The 19,184-nt window shown below is 49.2% G+C and overlaps 2 protein-coding genes across 2 annotated transcripts in view; one reads left to right on the forward strand and one right to left on the reverse strand.

Annotated features, from left to right (window-relative positions):
• Positions 1 to 3,045: 3,045 nt before the first annotated feature.
• Positions 3,046 to 11,009, reverse strand: CSN7 (COP9 signalosome subunit 7). The gene is made up of 6 exons (XM_037219258.1): positions 10,847 to 11,009; positions 7,890 to 8,074; positions 7,097 to 7,264; positions 6,634 to 6,721; positions 5,893 to 6,113; positions 3,046 to 4,149 (listed from the first exon to the last, which is right to left on the reverse strand). The coding sequence occupies exons 2-6, from the start codon at positions 8,046 to 8,048 to the stop codon at positions 4,000 to 4,002; spliced, it is 786 nt and encodes a 261-aa protein (XP_037075153.1). The 5' UTR covers positions 8,049 to 8,074; positions 10,847 to 11,009; the 3' UTR covers positions 3,046 to 3,999.
• Positions 11,010 to 11,270: 261 nt separating this feature from the next.
• The window catches only part of Rpt6 (26S proteasome regulatory subunit Rpt6), a 40,184-nt gene continuing 32,270 nt past the window's right edge, over positions 11,271 to 19,184 (forward strand). Inside the window, exons 1-3 of the mRNA XM_037219257.1 lie at positions 11,271 to 11,447; positions 15,669 to 15,807; positions 16,702 to 16,925. Of these exons, the coding sequence (XP_037075152.1) occupies positions 11,427 to 11,447; positions 15,669 to 15,807; positions 16,702 to 16,925 (384 nt within the window). The 5' untranslated portion in view covers positions 11,271 to 11,426. The remainder of the gene's footprint in view (positions 11,448 to 15,668; positions 15,808 to 16,701; positions 16,926 to 19,184) is intronic.

The following is a 19,184-nucleotide window of genomic DNA, read 5'->3' on the forward strand; positions in this document are numbered from 1 at the left end:
TGGTGCATACATCAGTGAAACCCTTCAAGGAAAGCTAACAATGGCCGCTAGCAACAGTCTTTGAATACCATTATGTAAAAGTGATGACAATGTCATACTGACGATAATCCTCCCGCAGCAGAATTAGCTAGTGCCACTTTTGGTACGTGGATGATCGCCCTTTTGATCGCTGGAGGGCTGCGTCATGGCTTCCTGACTGACGATTCATTGACACCGTCTGTTGCAGGGCATAGTCGCCTCAAGGTGCAGTTCCGCCAAAACAGACCAAAACAAAAATATTCCCGCAAAGGAATGTCGCGTGACCGCTGCCGCACCCGCGGCGGGCTTTTAAATCACTGGAGCCGCACGTCCGCTCCCGCCGGCGCATGGCGGACGTGTGGGCCGCACTCTGTCAGCCTCGTCACCCGCCTGGCGGTTGGGGCGACCTTCAGGCGGCGGACCGTGTGAGACTTCCCCCATCATGTGTCACCGGAGGAAGATGCCCTATCTTTACCGGCATGCGCTGTCCATGCATGCATACCTGCTTTACCATGCCGCCTGACTCGAATCACGGCCGTGCACAGAATCGACCAGTCACCAGGCTTCCACGGTATCCATGTTCCAAGGAGAGCTGAGACATTGCGCGACCGCGTGCCGGGAACAATCATCCGCCGTGGGGGTTTGCAGGGGGTTTACGGTGACGACTGGGCATGCTCGTGAATGTGAGCATATTTTGAAGGAAGAACACATTTTCTCATGATGCGCATCGAGCACATAATTTGTCACTGTGTACATGTGCCATGCAGCCTTTCATGGAGGAAGTTAAGGTTCATCCCGCTGGTGCTGCTGGTGAACGGTTGTCCGGCACAAATGTGACCTGTCATCCACTGACGCGTGTCGTTTGTGGACAGGTCCATTGTGCGAGTGTCCCCCATCACAAAGAGCGCCCTGCTCACCGAACAATGAACACAAGCATCGTCCCTTGTTCAATCCTGGCGCAAACGAACACAAAGCGCAAGCATCCGCGTAGACATAGCGGAAGAGCGTGCGTTGTTTTAGACACACTCATTCTGAAAAGCATTTATAGCATTGAGGTTTAGTATTTACACTCTGAATAGAAACGCTGAGAAATGATATATGACCGCACATCATCCTTTACTTTTACCATTTTATCATCCTTTTGCTAGTGTTCCGTCGACGCCGACCGGCGGCGCTCCTTCGCTGAGCCGCTCCTGGAGCTTGCACGAGCTTAAGCGGACCCGTCCCGGCACGGCAGGGCGGCGTGTGGTCTCATGATGTTGTCCTGCGCAGTCACCGTCGGCAGCGTGCCCACATCCGGGCCGCAGCCACAGCTCGGCGGCGGCGGGACGCCGCCCGCGCAGCAGTTCAGTTGTGTCGCATCCGTCAGCGTGCATCAGCGAATCACTAAGTCACTGTCGCCACGCCGGGGCCGGGGCCGGCTCGGTCCGGTTGCAACTGCGCAGTGTGGCGCTGCGAGAACCGGTGCCGGCGTTGCGGCGGGGTAAGGGCCATATGGTTCGTATCCGGCCATCGCAATAACGTGCAGGTGACCTGCGATTGTGTGCGGGTGCAGAGCGCCTGCCATGGCGAAGGCGTTCTTTCACTATGTCGGCGAAATATATGGGGCTTGGAGCCGATACTCGCGCCTTTACCTTTCCAGAACTATGAGCATGGGCTGCTCTGCTGCAGGGGCCAGTGACCCTCACGGATGTTCAAGAGATGGCAAGCCTCATCGTTGCCGAGTCTCGCGCCTTTCTCACGAACGTCACCTACAGTCAAACGATCGCGCTGCGGGAAAACTGCATTCAAAATGTCTGCTGCAGACCAGGTATGAGTGTAGACCGCTTTGCTACTTGGAAATAACACGCGGAAATTCGCCATCATGAGGCACACGCTCAAAAGTAATTTGACAGGAAACATTCACAAACCCATGATTTTCTATTGCAGATGTCTTCGTCTAGCTTTTTATGAAGCGATTTTAAATCGAAGCAAAAAAGCCGTTGGCTGCAGTCTTCCTTTCTATCAAGGTCCAAGCTTACTCTTACAGGACTATGCTGTCTTTGTTGACAGCGCCATTGCTGCCGCTTTTCTTTCGACTCTGTGTTGGAACTCGTTCCCGAAAGGAGTCCAGCGCTTTAACACCTCGCACTGACTTGCCGTGTATGTTTCCGTCAACGATATTTCCGTGAATAGGTACTGGACCGCGTGTGTTAAATTCGACCGAATGAAATGTTGCCTGGTTTATGTCGCATCAACCTACGACACATCCTGAAAGTTCCTTGCATGCCATATTTATGTCATGCCAATGACCCGTGCGGCTTCTAACTAGGAGTTTTCCGGACAAAACGTCGTGCGACATTACTTTTACTGGTAACGCGATCAGTACGGTGTTGCTTGTTTACCATTACATCAGCGCGTTTAGCGCCGGATCTTGACGTCGATGCAGCGACGCTCCACACGTTTGGGCCCCACAGCCATATGCCCCGACCTCGGTGGCCGTCTCCACGCCGTCTGGTTGTAACTGCGGCACCCGCGCGATGCGTCTTAAACATCGATCACCTCTTTAAAGTCTGCCATAGAGCATATGGCTGCGCCCAACGGTGGTTCACCAGACTGTCTGCAGATGGCAGGAGCGTCGACTACCAGCATCCGTCGTACGCACCCGCAGCGACCCGTTGTCCGTCCCATTGACCTGGCCTACGCCACTGGTGTTTGTGAGGTTACAAGTATCAGCCCGGCCCCAAAACAACCACGTTGCCAAGCCGCCATGGAGCGTTCCTTGAGCTGGGAGCGAATTTCCCTTTGAACTTCGATTCAAACGAAAATGACGCTACGCTCACGTGACATTCTTGCTTCTTGCCTGGGGTCACGGAAACGAGCTGGCTGCGTCACACACGGTATAGGCGCAAAGTTTCCTGAGAAGCCGGCATTTGTTCAGTGCCATGACATGCCTGGAAACGACCTTCAGTTGCATGGACGGCGAGCCACCACGAGCAGAACTGCATTCCTGTTAATTGCGACCCCGTCTGAATTCAAAGCAACCACAACTTCTTGCTTCATTTATTCCAGTTATTACAAATTGAATCTGAAGACCCGCCAGCGGCCAGCAGACGCGACTGACGAGAGCCTGAGGTCTCTGCTTGCAGCGCCGTAACCACCCTCCGCGAGCAGCCCATCGATTGAAACAGCGCCGCAAGCCCGCGAATCAAACGGACAAAGTCCCGGTGCAAACCCAGAGCACTTCCGACAACGCTGGGCTCGCGTCCATCTCCGACAGAGCTGGGCGAGCGTCCGTCTCCGACAGAGCTGGGCGAGCGTCCATCTCCGACAGAGCTGGGCGAGCGTCCGTCTCCGACAGAGCTGGGCGAGCGTCCGTTTCCGGTAGGTCGCAGCGCGCGGCTGAACCCGTCAACAGAGACCGTTCGCAAAGAATAATCCTGCACAGATCTGTCAGCAAAGACCCCGACGCAGGCACCGGCGACTGCGGCCGCGGTGTATGAACATCGCAGCACCCTCCAGGAGGCAACTGGGTCGGAAAGCTGTCCCTGCTGGCCCTGCACGGGCCCCGGGGCCTCAGCGGGAGCCCTCACTCCGGTCTCGGGTCACGTTCTCAACAGAGGACAAGCACGCACCCGAAAATCCTCGCTCGCAAAAAGTTTGCAGAGGAGTGATCTCCGCCGGGGTCTCCGGCAGCACGTGCGAGCCTGGTGTTGGCAGCAGGCCGTTCGCCCGGCCGAGGACTGATCTCCGTCGGGGTCTCCGGCAGCACGTGCGAGCCCGGCGTTGGCAGCAGGCTGTCCGCCCGGCCGTCTCCCTATCCCTGCCTTTTCTTGGGCGTCGGCGCGGGCTCGCCGGCGACATTCGAGGGCGATCAAAAGCACGGTGACGCACCCCCGTGCTATCACAATTTACACACGGCCTATACACTGCTATGGGAGCCCAGAGGAGAGTTCGCACGCTCTCTCGCATAAGCAGCACCCCGCGGCCGGCGCCACAGCTTCATGACTTCCACAGTTTACTGGTGCCCGCCTTGGCACCTTTCGTCTTTAGTTTCTTGGACTTCTCTGAGGTGGATACAGTCTCCTTGGAGTCGGACGACATCGGCTCGTCCTGCTCCTGTGCCTTCAAGCTCTTTCTGATTGTCTGGATCTGCCAACAAACGGCGTCTGTTAGTGCCTATCACTCCTGGACGACAAGGAAGTCAAAGACAACAGCCGCGCCTACATCCGGCATGTAGCCAATATTACAACAAAACACCACACCTGCCTACAAAAACCATTATAAAAAGTTATCATTCAAATTTACATCCTCATCATGCCTTGACATTGCTACAATGGTAGATTTGTTACTAAATTGCTACCCAGTGCTATTGTGAGACGTAACTAGTCCTGACGTTTCAAAAGTGTGCTTTTGAAATATGCCTGCACAGTGGGACACTCCCTTTAAGTCGGAGTCAAATTCAGCCACACGTAGCGAGGACACACGAGGTTACGATGAGGGACGATCTAATCTCCATCTAGAGATGCCATACTGCAATGGCCAGTGGCGCCAATTCGTCACGTATAAGTCAGTACAACCGCGACGTCTCCAAACCAGGCACCTTTGCTGCTCAACTGTAACTGGACATTACACAAATCACATTGAAGGCAAGTTGAGCCAATTTGCGGGCAGGACAGCCGATAAATCTAAGAGATGGCCGGAGTCAAAATGAACCCCCGACAGTCAAAAATGTCAAACAGCTATGGGGCTGACGCCTGACTACATGTGGACTGGGGTTAACGAGCAATCGCTATCTTGGAGCTATTTGAGTCACGTTCGAATGTTTTAGTGAGTTCATCCGATTGTCTGTGCCTGCCACGAAGCAGTTGAACTCGGCTCGGTGCGGACATTTTCAATCGCTTCTTGCACAGCGCATACACATGCTGCAACTGTAAACAGCGCAGGTATAGGGTTGTGCGTTGAGCTGTTCTTCTATAGTTGGCAATTCTACTTCTCGTTTTGAATTGTTTAATTTCGTTAATTAATGAAGCACAGGAAAAACCGATAGAGTGTACATATAGGGACAAGAGGACCGAGTGCCGACCCTTTTCATTCCCGTGAGAATGGTTTGTGCAATTTTCACGCATGCTTTATCGTTCCATACTGTTCCAACTACATGCTGCCACAGACAGACCAATATATATATATATATATATATATATATATATATATATATATATATATCCTTTCAAGTCACACAATACACATGGCACAGCTATCATGACTCGGACCTCCGCCTGATGATTGATCGCTTATATGCCGACGCATGGCCGGCCCGCCTCTACACGACCGCGCCCTTTTTGCACGCCAGTTCTGCCCTGCAAAGCTTACCACGTGACTGCCCCAGTACAGCCGCGGACACGGCTGTCGGTTTCATGCAAGGTCGAGCTTATCAAGAGGTTGGAATGGCTTTCATCTACCATATGCTAAGTCGTCTTAATTTTAGCCGGTTTTGTATCAAGCCCCTCATGCTCAGCCGGCCTCTTTCCAGTCGAGGAGGCGGACTTCGCGGGGCTGCGGAAGATTCACTTTGCAACAATGGTGTTCGACTGCATACACAATTGGAGGAAATGACATCCCGGCGCTTAGCGACGCCTCTTTCCCATGAGGGCGACATTTCTCACCTTGGCGAACGCAGGCAGAATTAGTATGTAGACGTTATAAAATGCGAAGATGATTAACTGGGGAACATCGTTATGAGCTGTTGACATTATGGACTGTGGACATTATAAACGCCCCGTCACGGAGTGGAGTAACCCACATCAGACGACAGTCAGCGCCGGAACCCGACACCATCAGGGGGCCGTCAGCCGCGAGCGAGAACCCCGCTGCCGCGCGCGCGCGCCGCCTCACCTTGGCGTCGACGGCGGCCCGGTGCCGGGCGCGCGCCTCCTTCTCGCTGTTGGCCGTGTGGATCTGGTGCTCGACGCACTGCATGACCGTGTCGCAGGTGCGGCACCAGGCCTCGAGCGTGGCCACCACGCGCGGCACGTCTTCGGGCCGCACGTCGCGGCCGGCCGCGTACTCCACCTCCAGCTGGCCGCCGCGCTGGTCCAACTTGCCCCGTATCACATCTGCGGAAGAGCCAGCCGGTGGCAGCGCCGATGAGTGCCGGTGGGACGGCATCCTGCAGACGAACTGGCGCAGATACGGCACTCGGCCCACGTGGAGGGAAAACGCATGACGTGGGCGAAGAGTACCAACAAATGCCGAGTAAGGCGCTATAAGCCATCTGAAATGGTAGTTCTGATCCTTTTCCATGCAACAAAAGACGATAAGCTAGGAATACATCACGCGTGGAAAACAGGTCAATGCGCGTTGCTGTAGCCACAGGCAGTGCGATAATAAATGTTCATCGCCCGTTTCGGGTCACACGTAACATCAGACTAGCCTTGCCAATCGGAGTCCATCATGCAGTGACCAACGCATGGACCGATCGTGTGAATTCCGTTGCTGTGATCTTGCGCAAACCAATCCAACACGGGCCTACACTCGCTCATATCTACAGATCCTGCTCACCTACCACTCAACGACGCAGCAAACAAGTCCTATGTCCGTTTCCTGTCACAGATACATCCGTTTCACACAACTCACCCGAATATATGGCAGATATAATAACGTCTTCTAATTCCCGGGTGTTATCCAGGCCCAGTTCTTTCATGAGGTCGCTATAGGGTATACGCTGAAAAGAGGGCTGACTGTCAGAATCAGTGCGAGCACGCAGCCGTGCGCAGCCGTGGAGACCCCCACCCGCTCCAGTCCAAAACCGCCGCGTCGGTCAGCGCGTGGCCGCACATCAGTCACCAGTGCCATCTGACGGCCCGAACACGAAACACAACACACGCGGACTACCTACACTCGGGGGAAACGCAACAGGCACAGGCACAGGCACAGACACACCCACACCCGTATCCGCGGTCGCAGTCGCAGTCGCAGTCGCAGTCGCAGTCGCAGTCGCAGTCGCAGTCGCACTCGCACCCGCACGCAAATCCCGCACGGATAGTTCGCCCCCTTTCCTCCGATAGGGCCCAGGGCGGGGAAGCGACTGTCGACCCACCTTGGTCTGTGTGGACATTGTGACTATGGTGAGGTGGCGCAGCTTGAGCAGCTGCACGGCGCTCAGCTCGGGCAGGCCCGGCCGGCCCCGGACGTAGTCGCGGTACACGCCGCAGGCGAACAGCCGCAGCAGCTGGTGCGTCGGCGCGTACTCCGGCTGCTTCTCCAGCTGCGGGGCGGGGGGGGGGGGGGGGGGGGGGGGGGCGGGTCTGAGCACCGCGCGTCGGTCGCGGCTCGCCAGCGGTCACGGTATCAGCACGGTCCGTGCAGTCTGCGCGCATCGCCGTCGCGACCGCGGAGCGGGCCCGGTGGGCAGGCCGGGTCTCAAGAACCTGCCATCTGCTCAAAAGCCTCGTCTATTCCACCCGATCTTTTGGCGCGGCCATCCCTGCTGACTGTACGCGTGCCAAGTGAGTGGCAAGTAGCCATGTACCAGGCACAATATGTCAAACACTGTTGTTTCGGTTTCCCACCTGGCACCACCCGAAAGTTTTGCCCAACAAAACAGCTCGGTAATGTAAGCACCTTGTTCTGTTGTCATCCAGCAACTACACCGCACACAACGCGTGAAACTCAAGCATGCCGCGCCCATCCAATTCCTATACTTCACCAACGACTTGGCGCACTGTTCCGAGCACAGGCCAAACTACCGGCACAGGGCCAGCAAAGAGAAACTTCCATAGTGCCAGTGGCAGAGCACCCGACACTCCCACCGCAGAGGGCCCAACGCCCGGCTGAGGGGGGAGGGGAGGGGGAGGTAGGAGCGCCACCACACCACGGCGTCGTCACCTCACCTCGCTGATGTTGGGCATGTCCAGCAGCTCGGCGAACACGTACAGTCCCGGAGCGTCCAGCGCCTGCCGCACCAGCTGGGCGGCGGCCGCCCCGCGCGCCGACTTGGCCAGCAGCACGAACTGCTCCAGCGACTGGGAGGGAGCCGGCGCGTCCGCCATGGCCGCTGCCGCCGACCGCGCGCTCGCTGCGGCCCACGGGAGCAGCCAGGTCACGAGACATACAATCATGGCTGCTGCCGCCGACCGCGCACTCGCTGCGGCCCACGGGAGCGGCCAGGTCACGAGACATACAGTCATGGCTGCTGCCGCCGACCGCGCGCTCGCTGCGGCCACGGTCACCCATGTCACCGTGGTCGCGCCCACGGGAGTGGCCAGGTCACGAGACATACATCCAACAGACATCAGTCCAGTGGTCTGGGGCGTGAGACTCGCCATCGAAAGAGCAGAAGCTCGCTTCAGGGACTTTGATGCTTGGGGTCAAACAATCATCTGTCTAGGGCCAACCCAACCCTCATCAGCTTAGGGTCCCTTCTGTCCCACAAGGGCGACACTTCTGGTTCAATTTCTGCCGCCGAGAAGTTGCAATGGTCTCGATGTGTAGCTAATGTAGATGTGTAGCTAAATTGATCAGAATGCAAATACCCATACTTAACAGAACTTTTGGAAATGCCAGCACAGCAATGCTTTGAGTCATTTAAGGACAGCGGGAGGTTGTTAATGATGTCATAATGGGTGAATGTTTTTGTGAGACCTGTTTAGCTGCATATTGCAAGTGATGCACACAGGTTATAGTGTCACTCTGCACAAAAGACTACCAGAAAGCAGGCGGTACAAAACCATTTAACTTAAAACTTGTAATTAGTGTGTTTGCACAGGCTATGTTAAAATCACAGTTTTTCAAAAGAAAACAAAACCATGACATAGCATAAGCATGATGTTGAAGCTGCTCTATGGGCAGTGTTTAAGGTATTATGCACAAGAGATGACACATTTCTCCAATTCCTCAAGTTTGAATGTTTGAAAGAAAATTGGCAGTGTAAATAAAATTCCATTGAGAAAACATTATAGATTGCTGACTGCACAGCACCAACTCAGCAAATATATAGCAACATCAGATTTGTTCTGATATCTGTCCACATCAACCATGTTAATTCTGGCTCAAAATAAATCAGAGCAAAATCATAGGTTCAATGATAATTTTCTCAGATGGTGGTCTGAATCAACACTGATGCAAGCATGAAAATTAATAATCATCAAAAAGCAATGTACTGCAAGAATTGGGAGCTGAGCTCACAGGTATAAACCATCTTGAATGGAACTAAGAATGAATGTAAGCAGACCAAAATGGAAATGTAGAGTATGTAAAAAGAATAACAAATATGTTTAACCTATTATGACCCTGTCAAAATTTGGAAACTGGTCACAACAACCAAACAACTCAAAGGTGGAATGCTTGCACTTTGAACATTTTCCAAAGAGCCATATTTGTGATGTTTTCCAGGACTGGTAATAGCAAACTCAGTGTCAATTGGTTGTTCATGTAAGCATATGACAAGTTATGGCATATGTAATGAAAGGATGACATTTGAGTGTCCACCATCTGAAGGGCCAAATGGGACACCAGAACCAGTGCCCAGCCAAGCCCTGCTGACAAAATATGACAGCATGCCAATGGCAGCAGTTGATGGATACTAGAGTACAAATAACATGAATAATAAAAAATTGGATAATATGGAAACTTTTTTATAATGTTCAGGATAATAATAAAACAGATAATCATAGTAATAAATCATGTATATCTGACTGGCAACAGGTAATAACAAAACCAATACATGTGCAAGTCCCACCATTCTACCAATGACCAGTCACTGGTCCATTGTCAGCATCACCAGCATATGTGTGCATCAGTCACAGGTTCCATTTGTAAGAGTGTGCATTGGTGTAGGTCAATTGTTTAACTTTTTCCAAAGCCATCATCACAATCTAACATATCTGCTCAGTGCTTACTCTAATGATCTCACCATCTGACATTGTCCACTACCCAATAATACTAACATATTATTTTGAATAGCACACACATGGTAAAAAAATGCATGGGTTTGTGAGAATCCCTCCCACAAAACAAGACAATCTGTGCATGCACACTTTTCCATGATTAATTCATTGCAAAACACAGAAAACAACATGCATAAATAAAAGTGTAACATGATATAAATGACATGGTGATCTTTAACTTATAAATGCACTCATTATGGCAAACTAAGATACACCCAACATCCAGACTGCAAAAGATACATGTTATAGAGAAAATGCCCAGAATGGCAGCCATTACTGCAACAATTCAGCACATGTATACCACAAATTTAAGCTCCTAGAGTTAAGACTACAGTTGACACAACTTAAGATGTATAGAACCAATGTTTCAAGATATTTCAGTGCAATAATAACCATAAGTATGGAAACTCCATGAATATTTTTCATACCAAAGAACTGTGAAAATGCAGTTACATTTGGCTTTGCTTAAGCTCAGTATAAACAAGCACAAACTTCAGCTCAACAATGTAACACAGCCATTTGGCGCACTGCATGGATTTTTAGCAGATAATTGGCCAACATGGTCAAACCCCATGCATGCTACCACTGATGATACAGTACAGTTGGCAGCTGCAGGTATACCATACCATAAACCAATGATCCCAGTATTGTGAAGCCTCAGCTGTTCTTGTTAATTATGATCAGGGGCAAAAATACAAGGAATTGAGCACATCACACTATTTAGAGCATTATAGGAAAGAAATCGTGCTAGGCGCGAGCCGACCAAATAACCTGTTGCACAGTATAGCAAAGAAAATCCACCGCATACTTAACCACCTAACCACAACGTTCTAAAGAAATGGATCCGAAATACGGATTCTGACAGTACCATGTCTGGAAACCAAACATCACCACAAACTCACCAACACAAGGGTCTAAATGTTCTTTTATGACACCCTTTCCTTGGGAACCGAGCACTACAACTGTCCAGAAAAACACAGACAGTGCAACAGTCACCTAAAATAAACGAAACTAAATTTATTCTCAGACCCCAAACGCCAAAACCGCGGCAGCAGGAGTGGCGATTCGGTCCTAGCGCACCACACCAATCGAATCTGACGCATGTGCTTTGTATTTGTCTACATTCGTCACGTATTTCCACAAAAGTTTCAGCAAAATATTACCTATGCGCCTAACTTTGGCGAGCTTTGCTTTCAAATAATTATTCTTATGTTTTAAAAATATCACGCAAGAACCACTGGCATCTGAATTATTAATTGTAAGTAGTCATTGTCTTAGACGTTTATAGCGCGCATGTGAAGAATTACGAAGCGGAATCTAACGAGATCAACGCACACTACGGAAGTTTGCCGGGGTGGTTGTTCATTCGGGCTGAGTGGTGCATCAGTTTGCGGGCACATTTATGGTTTCTGCGCTGTATTTTTCTTTTTAAAGTGCTACTGTGATTTTCCTTCACTTTCTGGTGACATCACAGAACGGACGATGTCCCCGAGGCCAGAAAAGGTAATGGGTTGTGTGCTATTGTGGAGCCTCCATATCCTGTCACTTTGGACATCCATGCACTACCGACCTGTAGCGTGACCGGGCATGAATATCTCACTTTGTCTCGTTATACTGATCTCCAAAATGTAATTTTAACATGAACATCTGTGCTTCTTTTTTTGTGTTGTAATATGTGTGCCATAGCAGGGCGCGGAGGAGATGCATTAATGTTTAAGAATGTAAATTAAGATAGATGTCAGCGGTCAGAACATCAGTCAGTGGTCAGAACATCTACCTATTTGTAGCTGTTGCATTTAAAAATTACCCCACAAAGACAAATGTAATGTGGGCCACTGGATGATAAGGGTCTTAATGCAGTAGACATGCGATGAGCTAGCATTCTCTGATGTTTTATGTTCCCAGAAATTTGTGATTATGAGGACTATTACTAGTTCAGCAGTATAATAGCATGGTATAGTGTCTTAAGCAGTTATTAAGTCTTAAGCAGTTCATTTTGTAGCAAAGTTTTGCAGGAGTACATCATTTTTTATTTAGCTAGAACACCAGAAAGTAAATATACAACAAAACAACATTGAATGTAATATTTACATGCATCCAGGTGACTGAATACCCTTCTTTCAGTTCAGGGGGATCAGGTTGACCCTGTTGTGATCTCAAGAACTGTGAGGAAGGGACATGCAGTGCACATGGTGGTCATTCTGCATGTAAACTCACTTGTATCAAATTGTGAGGTCCATTAGTCATGAGCCTGTGGTCAAGTATGGTCAAACAAGATTGAACACTAAGTTGGTGCACCAAGTGCCCCCAGACCTTGTCATGAACCTAGATATCTCTGCTAAGCAAATGGTTACTGGTGTTCATTTTAGAACAGTGACCTTGTTTGACCTTAAGAAGGTCATGGTGACAAAAAAAACATACAGAATTGTTTGGATTTTTTAATGTGAATAAGTGTTAAGAATTATGCTTGGCAATTCATTAAACACATGGTTTAACTATGGGATGTTGGGTCAGTGCCCTACTCTGACCAGTAAAGGGATAGTCATAGGGACCAGTCATATTTGCAGATAGGGACCAGATAGGGACCAGATAGGGACCAGTCATATTTGCTTGTGGCTTTGAACTTAATAAGACAGTAGTATGAGCCTCATTGCTCAGAGAAAACCAGAAGAATAGAGATATAGTTTGGTTGGTATCTCAGCAACATGCCTTTATCAAAACAAGAGCAGGAGAATTCAAAATTGCTTGGCAAAGAGGCCAGTGGGATGGGGCAATTTAACAATTTTGAGAGGTAATTTTGAATTCACTTCCTCTCTTATTGTGATGAAGGTATGATGCCAAAATAACAACCCAATGATGTTTCCATTATCCTGGTTTTCTCTGAGGAATAAGGCTGATGCTACCATCTTATCTATGTGAATAATGTTTCTCACTGGTGCACTGAACAACCTACATGGTTTTGAACTTGAAATTTTAAAGGTCATTTGGTTGCTGTTCACGGCTCTACCTTTCCTCCTCTACCCTTCCTCCTCCTTCCTCTAGTTTCCAGGCTACATGCTCACAAAGATGTGCAGACTATTTCATGCAAATTATTTAAAGGTTTCTCAGGCATCCATGGCACCATGGTAATGTCATTCAAGTCCAGCCATTCCACTGGCCATGTGTAACTAGAGATCAATACAAATATTGTCCAGTCATATCTGGCATTGGCGAGCATGATTTCCAGGTATAACAGCCATCACTTGTGCTGTGAAAAATTCTGTGAAAGCTGTCCAAAGTTCTTTCACCAATTATGTTCTGTACTTTGTAATTCAGGAGTTTACAATTTCCCTAGCCATTATGGAAACAATATTTGTAACCTAATAACTTGGGAATACCTCTTTAACCCAGTATGTGTGTGTGTGTAAATATCTTATGTTCATGCATAATGATGCAAGGATATCCTAAGAAGGGGCCAAAACATAAGCACCTAATGATAAGCACATAATGTTCAGCCACATCCATCAGGACCACATGCCACCTCTCCAGGTGTTGAGGAACTACCAGTGAGTACTGCCATGCAAATGTTCTATGACATAATCCAACAAGGAAGTGGTAAGGAGCATGCTGCTCTGTATCATTCTAAATGCTATCATCCCAAATTCAAGTGTTTTGTTGCCTAAGGAACTGTCTGAAAGATGTAGATCATTGTCTGACACTCCATTGTCACATCAGATTGAATGATTCCCCAGAAATTGCTTGTGCTTACAGCAATGGTTTGACTTTGGCCTACCATTAGTCATCAACCCTGCAAGTTACATCTAATTGTAGTATAGCAAGGGATTCAATATGTATTTGCCCACAGCTGTGCAAAATTTGGTGTGGATATGGCACACTATTGAAAAATGCTTCTGTGAAAACTTTTGCAGGGTCAAATTAACCCCACCTGAACATGTCTTAAGATGCTGCATGGAATTGTCTAAGGAGATTAACTGCACAATAATTCTTGATGTAACAAAAATGATAAGCCATTCATCACTGGAAGTATTGCTGCAGGCTGCAAGCCAAGGAAGCCATAATTTAAGGCTTGTAAAGTTTTAGTTTTGTGGTCTTGGCACATTTATCTCAATTTATGGATTCTGAAGCTGTTTCTAGGACTGCCTGTAACATCAAATGTCTCAACAGCCAGGGCAGAGAAAGATGTGGAACTCAGTACATAGTATACATCATATATAAATCACTAAGCAGTCTAATCCATCTCAGCCATGGGGAGGCTAGTTATTGACAAGGAAGCATCCAGTTTATCATTTAAAATGGTTCATGGGCATAATATGCTATGGCCAACACATGGGGAAACTAAGACATCAAAGTAATGGGGCCATGGGATACATTTGTTTGTGACCACTATATGCCAAATAGTGTGTGTCATAGTATTTTTGTCAGTAACAATGGTGCATTGTGTATTGAAATGTTATGACAGGTTGACTTCCAAATCCAGCAATTAGTCACACCCACATGGCTTCACAATGGTCCCCAGCTCAGTTAGCTTTTGGTTGTGTCATCTTCTTGATGACAAATGATGGCTTACATCTGTTGTCATCTCACTTCTCCACTGCTTTGTATGAGATACTGATACACTATGGCAGGAGATAGTGTAGATTGTAAGTACTGTGTAGGTCCAAATGACAGCAACATGCTATCTATTATTTTCCTTGGTGCAGAAGGATTGTAGGCTCTGGTTCTGCCTTTTTGTCCATTAATGACATGCTGTATACTTAATGAATAATGCTAAGCTAAACTGGGGTTTTCACCATCAGGAGCCTGCATGCAGGCTGATAAAGTGTTACTGGAACTGATAATACCGTCAGTTTGAGCATCCCATCCATTCTGGTTGTCATATTCTCCAGAAGCAATATCTTGGCAACCACTGATGGTGCAGTTGTTGAGTTTTCAACAACAAAAGTAATCTTTAAAAGTTGCCCAGCATGAATTGTCAAGTACTGCACACAAGGTTTTGGCCAAGCAGATTTTTCTTGAAATATGACAATATCGTCAGAATTTTACCTATGTCACCTACTTCAGAAAACATGGAAAGCAAAATTGTTGGTTCACAAGGAAAGAAAATCACAGACTTAAAGCTCTGTGCAGGCCTCAGTAACATGACACTGCAGAAAAATGTGGCTAATAGATTCTGAGGGAGAACAAGGTGACCAGTCATGTTGGTATAACATTAATTAAAACTATTTGGAGGGTTTTCATAGACTGAATTGTTAGATCGTAGTAATTAGAACAGAAAACCAATCACACTGTGCCAGAAAATGTACCATCTGCGTCTTAATAACCTGTCTCATAGCTTGCAAGGCATGGGTGCGCCAGTAGTTGACCGGAAAACGGCCAAGATCACCTTTTCCTAGAACAGTCTCGACTGCGAAGCTCTAGCTCAAAACCAAGAGATTGGACCACGAAAGCTACACATACATGAGTTGACAGCACCTCACAATGCAGCGCAAGTTCAGCATTTGGTGAACAGTTCGGAAGGCGACTCTCTTTGCTACTCAACTTGTGGTCAACGAGTGTTTTGGCCCTACCAATACGGGGCTTTGCTGATGGACACACTTATAAGGCACAAACGCTTTACGGTGCTGACATTTTGAAAGCCGGGAATCCCTATCGTAGGTGGCGTGCTGAACGGCGAAGCTCGTATGCAGGGCGCCTGACCGTTTCCTACGCTCTGCTGTGCCGCAGATGGAGGTAGACGGCGGTAAGGGGGACGGTCTGAAGCCTTACTACATCGCCAAGATTGAGGAACTGCAGCTGGTGGTGGCAGAGAAGAGCCAAGACCTTCGCCGACTACAGGCGCAGCGAAACGAGCTCAATGCCAAAGGTGAACACGGCTGTATTGTGCGGTGGCTATGGATGACACGTTCTGTATACATCGGGTGCCGGTTACCAGTCTTAGAGCGAAGTGCAGATGATGACTTATGGCTAGATCTTTGCTCGACTTGGCCTCAGTTCCCTGCAATGTCCATATTAAAGAGTCAGGATACTAATGTTAATTCAAACACTTCACTGATATGTTTGACTCAAGACACATTCGATGCACTAAATACTGGCATGCGGTAGAACTCCGCTTGCGGGCTTTTTGAGAGGACAGACGTCGGCCCCCGCCCGACGTCTGTCGGTGGCTGGTACCGCTGTTGTCTGTGATGAGGTCTCGGCTGTCGCTGACGTGGACCGCGGCTGTCGGTGGCTGGTACCGCTGTTGTCTGTGATGAGGTCTCGGCTGTCGCTGACGTGGACCGCGGCTGTCGGTGACTGGTACCGCTGTTGTCTGTGATGAGGCCTCGGCTGTCGCTGACGTGGACCGCGGCTGTCGGTGACTGGTACCGCTGTTGTCTGTGATGAGGCCTCGGCTGTCGCTGACGTGGACCGCAGCTGTCGGTGACTGGTACCGCTGTTGTCTGTGATGAGGCCTCGGCTGTCGCTGACGTGGACCGCGGCTGTCGGTGACTTGGACCTCGACTGTCGATGACCTGGGCCGCGACTGTCGGTGACCTGGACTGCGAGTGTCGGTGACCAGGACCTCGAATGTCGGTGACCTGGGCCGTAGCTGTCGATGACGTGGACCGCGGCTGTCTGTGACTTTGACCTCGACTGTGGGTGACCTGGGCCGCGATTGTCGATGGCCTGGGCCGCGACTGTCGATGACCTGGGCCGCGGCTTTCGGTGACGTGGACGGCCCCTGACAGTGACCGGGCCTCGGCTGTTGCTGTTGCAGTCCGTCTGCTGCGTGAGGAGCTGCAGCTGCTGCAGGAACAGGGCAGCTACGTCGGCGAGGTGGTGAAGCCCATGGACAAGAAGAAAGTGCTCGTCAAGGTGCATCCAGAGGGCAAGTTCGTGGTGGACATCGACAAGAATATCGACATCAACGACGTGACACCCAACTGCCGTGTGGCCCTGCGCAACGACAGCTACACACTGCACAAGATCCTCCCCAACAAGGTGAGCGGCCCGCTCTGCTGTAGCACTCAGCCTCTTCGGCAGACAAAATGAACTGCGACAAGTGGTGAAACAAAACGGTTGCTTCTTTATAACAGTTGGCCCCTGCTGTACGGAGCTCTTCCAGGGCAAGACATTTGGTGAACGAATAGAAACAAAAGTTAGGTGATCACTAGCTTCCCAGCATATTATTCAATTAACATAGCACTTTTCTAGTGATCTGTGCTAGTGCATTGAAATAACGCTGCGGTGTGGGAGGCGCGTGGCGCGTTCATTCCACCTACTGCCGGCCATTTAACCACAGGTGGCGTGTTTGCTTTGGCCTGTAGATTCATTACGCCCTTCAGGTGTCGTCCATCACTAGCTAGACCCAGGTATTCATTACACCCTTCAGGTGTCGTCCATCACTAGCTAGACCCAGGTATTCATTACGCCCTTCAGCTGTCATCCATCAATAGCTAGACCACGTATTCATTACACCCTTCAGGTGTCGTCCATCACTAGCTAGACCCACGTATTCATTACACCCTTCAGCTGTCATCCATCAATAGCTAGACCCACGTATTCATTACGCCCTTCAGCTGTCATCCATCAATAGCTAGACCCACGTATTCATTACACCCTTCAGGTGTCGTCCATCACTAGCTAGACCCAGGTATTCATTACACCCTTCAGCTGTCATCCATCAATAGCTAGACCCACGTATTCATTACGCCCTTCAGCTGTCATCCATCAATAGCTAGACCCACGTATTCATTACACCCTTCAGGTGTCGTCCATCACTAGCTAGACCCAGGTATTCATTACACCCTTCAGCTGTCATCCATCAATAGCTAGACCACGTATTCATTACACCCTTCAGGTGCGTCCATCACTAGCTAGACCCACGTATTCATTACCACCCTTCAGCTGTCATCCATCAATAGCTAGACCCACGTATTCATTAACCCTTCAGCTGTCATCCATCAATAGCTAGACCCACGTATTCATTACACCCTTCAGCTGTCATCCATCAATAGCTAGACCCACGTATTCATTACACCCTTCAGCTGTCATCCATCAATAGCTAGACCCACGTATTCATTACACCCTTCAGGTGTCGTCCATCACTAGCTAGACCCAGGTATTCATTACACCCTTCAGCTGTCATCCATCAATAGCTAGACCCACGTATTCATTACACCCTTCAGCTGTCATCCAGCAATAGCTAGACCCAGGTATTCATTACACCCTTCAGGTGTCGTCCATCACTAGCTAGACCCAGGTATTCATTACACCCTTCAGCTGTCATCCATCAATAGCTAGACCCACGTATTCATTACACCCTTCAGGTGTCGTCCATCACTAGCTAGACCCAGGTATTCATTACACCCTTCAGCTGTCATCCATCAATAGCTAGACCCACGTATTCATTACAACCCTTCAGCTGTCATCCAGCAATAGCTAGACCCAGGTATTCATTACGCCCTTCAGCTGTCATCCATCAATAGCTAGACCCAGGTATTCATTACACCCTTCAGCTGTCATCCATCAATAGCTAGACCCACGTATTCATTACACCCTTCAGGTGTCGTCCATCACTAGCTAGACCCAGGTATTCATTACGCCCTTCAGCTGTCATCCATCAATAGCTAGACCCATGTATTCATTACACCCTTCAGGTGTCGTCCATCACTAGCTAGACCCATGTATTCATTACACCCTTCAGGTGTCGTCCATCACTAGCTAGACCCAGGTATTCATTACACCCTTCAGGTGTCGTCCATCACTAGCTAGACCCAGGTATTCATTACACCCTTCAGGTGTCGTCCATCACTAGCTAGACCCAGGTATTCATTACACCCTTCAGGTGTCGTCCATCACTAGCTAGACCCAGGTATTCATTACACCCTTCAGGTGTCGTCCATCGCCAGCTAGACCCAGGTATTCATTACACCCTTCAGGTGTCATCCATCAATAGCTAGACCCACGTATTCATTACACCCTTCAGGTGTCGTCCATCACTAGCTAGACCCAGGTATTCATTACACCCTCAGGTGTCGTCCATCACTAGCTAGACTCAGGTTATTTTCATTACACCCTTCAGGTGTCGTCCATCACCAGCTAGACCAGGTATTCCATACACCCTTCAGGTGTCGTCCATCACCAGCTAGACCCAGGTATTCATTACACCCTTCAGGTGTCGTCCATCACTAGCTAGACCCAGGTATTCATTACACCTTCAGTGTCGTCCATCACTAGCTAGACCCACGTACTTCATTA

The sequence above is a fragment of the Pollicipes pollicipes genome, unplaced genomic scaffold, assembly GCF_011947565.3.
Source record: "Pollicipes pollicipes isolate AB1234 unplaced genomic scaffold, Ppol_2.1 Scaffold_4295;HRSCAF=5057_pilon_pilon_pilon, whole genome shotgun sequence".
Lineage (NCBI taxonomy): Eukaryota > Metazoa > Arthropoda > Thecostraca > Pollicipedomorpha > Pollicipedidae > Pollicipes > Pollicipes pollicipes.